The sequence below is a fragment of the Vigna radiata genome, chromosome 11 (assembly GCF_000741045.1).
Source record: "Vigna radiata var. radiata cultivar VC1973A chromosome 11, Vradiata_ver6, whole genome shotgun sequence".
Lineage (NCBI taxonomy): Eukaryota > Viridiplantae > Streptophyta > Magnoliopsida > Fabales > Fabaceae > Vigna > Vigna radiata.
Genome location: NC_028361.1, coordinates 16,919,593 through 16,929,841, shown reverse-complemented (window position 1 = coordinate 16,929,841; position 10,249 = coordinate 16,919,593). Strand labels below are relative to the sequence as shown.

At 31.1% G+C, this 10,249-nt stretch overlaps 1 protein-coding gene across 1 annotated transcript; it reads right to left on the bottom strand.

Annotated features, from left to right (window-relative positions):
• Positions 1 to 6,022: 6,022 nt before the first annotated feature.
• Positions 6,023 to 10,240, bottom strand: LOC106777636 (alpha,alpha-trehalose-phosphate synthase [UDP-forming] 6). Its single transcript, XM_014665298.2, has 3 exons — positions 7,470 to 10,240; positions 7,099 to 7,372; positions 6,023 to 6,609 (listed from the first exon to the last, which is right to left on the bottom strand). The coding sequence occupies exons 1-3, from the start codon at positions 9,473 to 9,475 to the stop codon at positions 6,304 to 6,306; spliced, it is 2,586 nt and encodes an 861-aa protein (XP_014520784.1). The 5' UTR covers positions 9,476 to 10,240; the 3' UTR covers positions 6,023 to 6,303.
• Between the last annotated feature and the right edge of the window lie 9 nt (positions 10,241 to 10,249).

Sequence of the window (10,249 nt, the reverse complement as noted above, 5' to 3'; positions counted from 1 at the left end):
TTTCACTTTATCTTCTTCTCTCTGCAAATTTGGTTTCATTCACATAACTAATGACTCTGCCTTTTCTTTCATATATGTAAGTCAACACAAAAACATGTTGGGATGTTTGTTTAGAAAAATGTTATTTGTACAATAAATATTACGGCAATTAACAATATATTTAACGTCAATGAAAAACTTGATTATAAAGAAAGCTCTTAGTACAAATTATTTATAATTAAAACAGAAAATATACAAGAATTTGAGATATAATAACATGGTGTGATTGAAAAACATAGATAAAAAATTGTTATATGTGTCATATTTTTTATTACTGTTATGTTGACTAATTTTTTTCTTTATCTTTTTCACATAAACAAAAATGTTGGTTATCAGAATCGGATTTTAAAGATAATTTAAATTAAAGGCTAAAAAAAATGACATTTGATCGAACATTAAAAAAAAAATATGCCATTTGGGTTGGTTTACCTACAACCCTGGGCCCAACATGACATTTTGTTGTTTGGAGAAATACTAGATTAAATAATTTAGATTTTAAATTTTTATATTTGTATGAAAAAAAAATCGATTATTCTTGTCACTTTATACAAAGTTTCTATGCATTTTATCATTAAAAAAAATAGTTTTTCAAATTGTATTAATTGACCTTGGTTAGAACGTCGTTTTAGACTTGAGAAGGCAAGATAAAACAAAATAAAAACATTTTATATATCCTTTTGTCATTATATTATGAAAACTTTATACATTTTACCATACAAAAGTTAATATGTCATCTTCTATAATTTGTTGGAACATTGACCTTTTTTTTCTTTAAATCAATAAGTCTAACCTACGGGGTATTATTATGCAACTATGGATCTCAACTAGGTTTGCATTCAATATATTTTGATCCATATTTAATTTTGTTAAAAAACATAAAATATAATTATGAGAGAACAAACTAAAACTATGGAAATTTTGATTTTTTTTTTATGCATTTTCTTTTCTCAAAACTCTAATGTTAATATTTTGGTATAAAAAACGTTTTACTTTACATTTTAATGTGAGAAATTTTTCATAATTTTACCTAAAAAAATTGTTTCCATGATTTTATTCATTAGAGCTTATTTAAGTTTGTGGGAAATTTTCATATGAATTTTGTTCCGTAATTTTTCACCATTCGTTTTTAGGAATTTCATTCCATAATGTATATAAAAATTTCATTCGATTATATCTTATTTAAATATTCATAAATTACACGTAATTTTTGATATGTAACTCCTATCTTATGTTTTAGATGATTTTGATAGATTTTTTACTCTCTTCCTTGGATGTAAGATAAAATCATAAGTGACTTTCTAACTTATATGTATTTTTCTCACTCATAGCAAGATTCAGAATTCTCTCAAACATTTTGGATGTTGGGGGCAATCTCATGTATTTTCCAAACTCAATAAATATAATTCATGTTTTCTCCGGTTGTTGTTAACATCCATTTCTACCATCAATTGATATAATTAGAAATGCATTTGCCTTTATCTTTCATGATATTTGTCCAACTCCCTATTTTTGCTAATGTCCAAAGGGGAAAAAAGCTATTTAATCTTAAATGCAGGTTGGTCATCATAAAAAAAAAAAAAAAAAAAAAAAAAGATTATTGAGAGGGAGAGATTGTTGGTCAAGTAGCACTCCAAGTTTTTTATGATGTCCAAATATTTGATAAAATCTAATTCAGTAAGTTAAGACTATAATAGGTTAAGTCAAGCTTGAATTCTCTTAGAATCGAATTAATCAGAGTATAATCAATTAAGAACAACTTTGACATGAAAAGAATCTATTTTGAAATGCATAACTCTCATTAATCGATTAACATATTTATACGATTAACATATTTATACAATCGATTAAAACAAAATCACAAAATTCAAACATGAATGTTATTAATTGATTAGGTTATTTTCATAATCAATTAACATTAATAAGTTGTTTCCCTTTTAAAAGAAGTTTTTTTTCTCATTTCAATACACGAATTTTCAAACCTAAGAGTTGATATTATGATATAGAAGCATTTTTTGAGTTCTTGAAGAAAGCAATTGCTTGTTTTCTAAAATTCATCAAGAAGCTATCAAGATGAATTTAATTCTAGGTTGTAACATCTACACTCTAGGTGTACTCATTTCATTTATTTTCTGCATTTTTTCATTCTTTAAATTGTATTCACTGTGTAAGTGATAATCTTGATGTAATTGTATGAAGCATTGCATCTAGATTTTGGTTCTTGATAAGTGTATCAAGTTGTTAATATCTTAGGGTCTAAAACTATTAAGGTATATTTGTAATTTTGTAAACTCTTTTATTATAGTGGAAATCTTCCAAACTCAGGTTACTTGGAAGAAAATTAGACTTTGATTCAAGTTGAATTAAACCAATATAAAATTAGTGTGTGATTTTCCTTTTCTTTCCTCAATCTTATATTTCTTTAATGGTTTGGAAAGGTCCAAAGAATCATTATCTCAACAATTAAATAAAAAGATTTAACCCCTACCCCCTTTGGTGGGGAAATATTAGTTCTAACTATTTTAAAAGTTATCAAGGGATGCTTTGATAAATTTCTTGTGTTAAGACAAAAAAAAAAAAAACTTATCAAATGACAATGATATTACAATATAAGAGTACAAAAGACATTAAATGTCTTAGTTTAAGAAAAATTTTATAAAAGAATTTCTATTATAATAGAAATGTTAATAGAAATAGGACTTAAATACTATTTTAGTCTATATTTTCATCTAGTTTTTTTCAATGCAGTCCTCTTTTTTTTTTTTTTTTACACAACTGACCATCCAATGTTGTCTAATGTTTTCTCTCTCTTCCTTCTCCTTTACAAGGGTTTCAATCTTCTGAATCCATGGTTGCAATAGTGAAATCTATGGCCTTTGGCCACTGCATTTTACCTTTTTTTATCTCATTTAACATATTCCTCCTTCTCTATTCAATTTTAATTTTTGCTATCATTCATGATTAATTGCGATTGTAATGAGTAAAGAGAAGAAGATGAAAAGATGAATCATTGTTGTAATAACAATGAAGTGATCTTGTGAGTTTTGGAGAAAACAAAAGCTAAAGAAGTTTGGGACAAACATTGATAGGCGACAACATTTCTAGTAGTGCTAGAGATGCAGCCTTTGGCATGGCATGGTGAAAGGAAGAGAAGTTAAGTATAGAAGTGGAGAGAGGATGCATAAGGTTAAAGCTTCTCAGTCGAGCTTCTCCTCTGTTGGTTGAGTTTTTCTTCTACTAGTCAAGCTTCTCAATTGAGCTTCTCCTCTACTGACAAACCACTTAAACAAACACAACAAACATGTCATGCAAACAGTGTCATTCTATACCTTTTTGTTAACAATTTAAACAATGTCATATAAAAGAACTAAATTGAACAAAATTTATCAAAAGAGAAACCTAATTAAAAAAAAAAACCACATTAAATAAACTTAACTTAACAAAAATAAGAACTAAAATAGTATTTAAGCTTACAAATATATTTATTATAGACATTAAAAAAGAAATAAACAAGTTAGATAAAGTTCAAAGTTAAATGATTCTTCATTAGTGAAGAATAATTATAAAGATTAAGTACCATATACTAGATGCATCTTTATGATATCACATATTAATCTCTATACGTTCACTAAAAATGTTTTTATATGGACAAACTGGAACTAAGGTTAGAAAATCAAATTCTAGATAAATGGGATAATTGGATGTCGTTACAACTTTATTTATTTTTTATCATAGATTTCAATTACCTTTGCTTAGAATTATTTATTTATTTTATTACATAGGTTTGGTTTGCCTCTTATATTTTTTTTATATTTCTTTTTTCATTATTAGTATATTTTTGCATGTGAAGGCAGAAAATGGATATGTTTTGATACATCAATTTAGGTGAAATGTCAAAGTGTATAATAAAATTTAGCATGGATATAAAATATAAAAGTGTATTTCAAGAAAGATTTTAATACACATTATCATTAATTAATGTGTGTAAGCTTGATTTAATTTTTAACGAGACAGGTGAATAAAATGTTCATTCAAATTATTCCACGTTAACAATCAATAATGAAATATTTCATATTTAAGGATTTTCAAATAAACATTTTTTTTTTACTTCTTTTAATTTTTATCATACATTCCAAACAAGAAAATTGGTTTACAAAACATTAAATCCAATATTTAGTATTTACTCATGTTATGAGAGTTTGAAATGTTATTTTTATCAAAACGGGTTTCAAGTTTTGAATATAATAATAAATTTTTATTTTATTTATAATAACTTAAGTCGTCCATATTTTAAAAATATTAAATTAGTTGATGATAGTAAAATCATGTTAAATTAATTATTTTCTTTTTTATTAATAAATATTAGCAGTTAATGTATTATTTTTTTGTTAGAAATGGGTAAAATGCAAGATAAGTATTCTCATTCATCCATATCAACTTTATCTCCTACTCTCTCTTTTTTTTCGTAAATCAACTTTATCTCGAATTAATATCAAATATTATTCTCCTCTTTTTTCTAATGGTTTGGCATACATAACTTTCCTCTTTGAATATGTTATTATAAAAATAATTATGAAGAAGAATATTATGGATTTTTTGAAGTTTCTAATTTGTATAACAAAAATAAAAAGGATTTAATCGAGTGTAAAGTGAGTAACATTTTTTATTGAATTTTTATTAATTTTTTTTAGCAATTAAAATTATTATTTATAACGATTAAGAATCGAATTCTTACTAGGAGAAAGATATATAATTAATTTAAATTTTCTAAAAAATATGAAGCGATAGAAAACTAAAAAAAAATTACCTTAAATTTTAAAAATCAAAAGTCTTTCTATTTTAATAACAAAATTATTCAACTCTAAATAAAAAGTTTATATTAATTTTATCTTTAGGGGACCAACTAAATAAATGTTGGGTTAGATTGATGCACAAGACTTTTGAGTTTTGTCAACAACAGTATCCTAACTTTCCTTAATAATAGCAATGTCCCATTAATTTCCATTAATTAATAGAAGTTAAATGAGCTATAATTATCCTTCTATCCATTGTACTTAGAATACTAATTGTTTATATATTTGGATTAACTTCATATATTTAAAAACTTTAATTCAATTATTTGAGTCGAACTAATTAAACTTGATTAACTTATTCAATTTATAATTTATAAATTTAATTATTTCTGATCAAATTAATGATCTAAGTTTTTCTGTTATTAATTATTATGTACAGATTTTACAAGTCCTATTTTTATAATTTTTGTATTTTCATTATTGTTTACTTTGTATAAGTGAACTATAACTAAATATATTGTGTGTGTTTATATATATATTTTTTATTTTTTATTTTTTTTTTTCAAACAAAATTATACATATTTATAAGCATGATATCGAATTTTCCAATCCAATTTTTTTTTCACGGAGCTAAATTAATTTGAATTGTAAAAAAAATTATATAAAATATCTTAATCAGTGACAAGAGTTCGAATTTTAATTTGTTCTCAACCAACACTAATCACTTTTAATCCAACACAAAAAGTGTTTATATTAAGATTTACTTTAAAAATGCATTGAAAAACGAATCTGTGTATGAGTATTAATAACATTTTTTAAAATGTATTTTAAATTCTTTAACTAATGTTCTAAGTAGACTAGTTAGCCTTTGTAAAAAATATATACATATATTTAAGAAAAGAAATTATCCACGTATATTTTTTTCTGTTCACAAATTTATACCTAATACCTTTAAAAAATAAAAATAAAATCCTTGTCCCTTAAGTTCATGAAGTCAATAATATCTTACCTTGTTTATTAGGTGGTCCAACATACAAATGAGACAAACACTTGCACCAGAAAAATGAGACAAACAATGTTCTAAAACTTCAAGCAACTCCTATAGATTCAACCACTATGAATACTTCAAGAAAATTTGGCCAAAATTAGGCACATCAAAGGCTGAAAGGAATGCACAACAAAGAGTTCATGGCTTGAAAAAAACCAACTATATGTACAAGTTTTCCTGATAGAAATCAAGCATTTTAAGGAGCAGAATCCGATACAGAACTTCTCTCGGTAAAAACTAGGATAATTTACATGGAAATATCAAAGAAACCAATAACATTAGTTGTGTGTGTGTATATATATATATATATTTATATATATATTAAGATTTAAGAGCAGCACAACTGAGCCTACATTCTCATTGACAAAGTAAAGCAAGCACAATAACAGTAATAATAATACCTCTCACCATCACCATATCACCACCTTAACAAACTATTTGCTCTGAAGAAAATGAAACTACTTGCTCTGAAACACAGGCTAAGCCTTGGAGCAATCTCACTATTTCAGTTGTGTCATCCAGATAGTACTTAGCCTTACTGGGTTTTCGGCATACGGTGCAGGCGAAAACTTCGGCCCGTGGGGCGATCGGCCCGCCCATCGAGCTGGTGATCACCTCAAACATGTCTTCATCAGACCTGTCATCTCCTATGCACAGAACAAAATCAGGGTACATTCCCTTTTCTTGCATGGCAGAAAGTAGGCGTTTGGCCACTAGTCCCTTGCTCACACCCTGCATCACCACATGTACTTATTAGAGGCTTCAAGTAAAACAATACCATACAATACACTTGGAATTCCAATAAAACAGAACCACTATGTTTCCTTTTATGTTACTTAACAAAAACAGGTGAAATAAATTTAGTACACTAACTAGTATCTGAAGTTGTATGGAAAAAATAAAATGCAATTTAAAAGTGACCAACAATGTCTTCTAAAATGTACCTTATAAATAATTAAGGACAGAAGAGAGTATTAATTAAACCAAACTTGATTTTTGTTCATCAATCCTACCGTGTCTTTACTGATCACTTCAACTACAATAATGGTTTTTCAAATGCCTTGATGAAAGATAAGTTTAGCTAACTTGCAGAACAGGTTTTCATATGGAATTAATTGATGCAAACATACAAGTGATGAAGCTGCCATTGATATCAATATCCAAGAAAATAAAATGAATATACAAAAACAACTCATTCCTAGAGAATATTGGTGTACACACCTGTGGTTTAACCTCTACATTATTCTGGCCACTCTTGACTGTTACAGGTTCATTTGCAAGCACACTCTCAAGGTGATCAAGAAGCTCCTTAGCTTGGCATGATCCAAAGTCTGGATCTGCATCCTCATAGCACCATACAAGTGCAGTCTCCTTGTCTTCAATGGTGGATCCATCAGTTGTTTCAGTATAAAGTTTCATCACAGGTTCTGCAATCTGTTTCCAACTACAATCTGTTGCCGCAACATGTGTTTCCCACTCTTCATCTCGCCTCATTCTGAAACCATACATAATATAGAAAGCGATGTTAACTATTAACTATACCTAAAGAAAGCACCAATGTTCAAGAGAGGCAATAAGAATAATTGATTTACCTAATAAAGTAACCGTGCTCAGCTGCAACTCCCAGATTCTCACAAGAAGAAAACCATTCTGAAAGCATCTTTCGGCTTCTAGCACTAACAAGGAAAACCATGTTGTTCTTATCTCTACACAAACTACTAAGGATTTCAATGGATTTACTGCTTGGACTCTTATCAATTGTTGATGATTGAGGCATCAGTGTACCATCATAATCAAGAAGGATTGCTCTAGTTGTTGTCCTCTTGTATGCTGAAACTATGTGCTCCATTGAGAGCTTCTTGAAGTTTGGATCAAGTGCAACAACTCTAAAGCTTAATCCAAACCCAATACCCCACCACCTTCGTCTCACATGATCACGACAAGTCCTTTCCAAATCTTGCAAGAAGCTTCTTGCCCAGTACCCAACATCATGAGTACTAACATATCTATAATGCTTCTCATGCCTAAGCTCCTTCTCTGAATCAGCCATTTCAAGAGCAGATTCCATTGCATCGGCTACTGCATCAATGTTCCACGGGTTCACTCTGATTGCTCCACTCAAAGATGGGGAACAGCCAATGAATTCAGACACAACCAGCATGCTTTTCTTCTTAGGAGAGGAAGCTAGACCCAAAACTTTATCCAACATTTCATTTCCCTGACGACTGATGATATATTCATACGGTATGAGATTCATTCCATCCCTTACTGCAGTTACTAAACAACACTCTGCAACAACATAGTATGCCACTCTCTCATAAAACTTGAGAGGCTCCTCTATCAGAATCACGGGATCATACCCTGGTTTCCCAAATGTTTCATTAATACGTTTCACTGTGGCCTTTGTCTCTGCCTGCACTTCTTTCACATCCTTGCCCCGTCCCCTAGCAGGATTGGCTATCTGCACTAGCACTACCTTTCCCTGATACTCAGGGTGCTGAATGAGAAGTTGCTCCATGGCCAATAGCTTCAAACTTATTCCCTTGAAAATATCCATGTCATCCACCCCAAGCAACAATGTCCTTCCTTGATCAGAAAACTGTTTGATGAGCTCACAAACTTTATCCTCAGTCTGAGGCATCTTCAAAACAGATTGAAGCTGACCCATGTGAATGCCAACAGGAAGAATTTTGATACTAACAGTCCTACCATAGTATTCAATCCCGATATAACCTCTCTTTGATTCGTAGGTAAGGCCTAGCATCCGGCTGCAACAGGAGAGGAAATGGCGAGCATAATCAAAAGTGTGGAAGCCTATCAAATCCGAATTAAGGAGGGCTCTCAAGATCTCCTCCCTAACAGGCAATGTCTTGTATATCTCTGATGAAGGGAAAGGGCTGTGAAGGAAGAACCCCAATTTCACCCTGTTGAACCTCTTCCTCAAGAAAGTTGGCAACACCATCAGATGATAATCATGTATCCACACATAGTCATCTTCAGGGTTGATAACTTCCATGATCCTATCTGCAAAAATTTTATTGACTGATACATAAGCCTGCCACAGTGACCTGTTAAACCTCCCACCAAGTTCTGGTGACAAAGGCAACATGTAATGGAACAGTGGCCAAAGCTGCTGCTTGCAGAAACCATGATAGAACTTGGTGAACTGGTCAGCCGGAAGAAAAGTTGGGACACACTTGAAGGTCTCAAGAAGTGTCTGTGAAACCTCATCTTGTTCACTTGGATGCACCTCCTCCTTAAGACATCCAACGTAAATAACCTCTATATCATCATCCCCTAACCCATCTTTCAGCTGAAGAAGGGCATTCTCATCCCACTCAAAACACCAACAACTCCTATTACCATCTGGCCTCCTCTGAGCCCTTATGGGAAGCTGATTAGCCACCATGATTATCCGGTCACGGTGCGCCGCCGATGACGACGGATCAGAGCACACACTATCCACTGGGTCGTCATCAACATCTGATATCAACCCAGCCACGGTCATAATTCTAGGAATTCTCCTGTTCATGTACCCAAAGGAAGGAGCCTCTCCCGAGGCCAACTCCAATAGGTTTGAATAGGATTTTGACACCATCCTTATATTGTATAGCCTTTAATCGTTCACAAGCTAACTCATAGGGTCTCTAAATACCCACATAATCAACAAGTTCCATCCAAGGTAATCCTCAATAACCACCAATATTTATGCCACAAACAAGGCCCAAATTACCTTTAACCGAAAAGGGTTTGAAACCCAGATAAACCAAATGGATGAAGAACAAAAGAGTGCGGGGGTGAGCCACCGAACGAAAAAAGATTACGTTTTGAGTTCTGGGTTAACTAATACTAGTCCTGAATTGGGTGAAAGAGAAATTGCAAAGCATGAAATGGCAAGAGGAGCAGGTGGTGAATCTGTGATGAGTAACAATGAAGGGCATCAAAGGAGAGTGCAGAACTTGTCTGAAGACGAGCTTGGAGAAAGGGATCAAAACAAGGGGCAGATGAAACATGTAGTTAACTAGCAATCCAAGTGTGTGTGAGTGAGAGAGAGAGAGAGGGGGAGAGAGAGAAAGAGAAAGAGAGAGAACAAAAGGAATGGAATAGATTCAGATCACATAAACAGCTACAACAAGAAACAGCAACCAAACAACCCTCCAGAGATTGATGTCATAAATGGACTGAACTTGGAAGTCAGAACCAGATGGCCTAAAGGACCAAAGGAGCAAAGGAAAGATAAAAACAAGGAACCCAAATGGAATTAACTAACAGTTCAAGAAAATTACCAGTTTGGCTGAGTACTGAATTCCAATTTCACTTTCATTCAGTGAATGTAAAAAAAANTTGAATCCACATCCATAATCCATNCNNT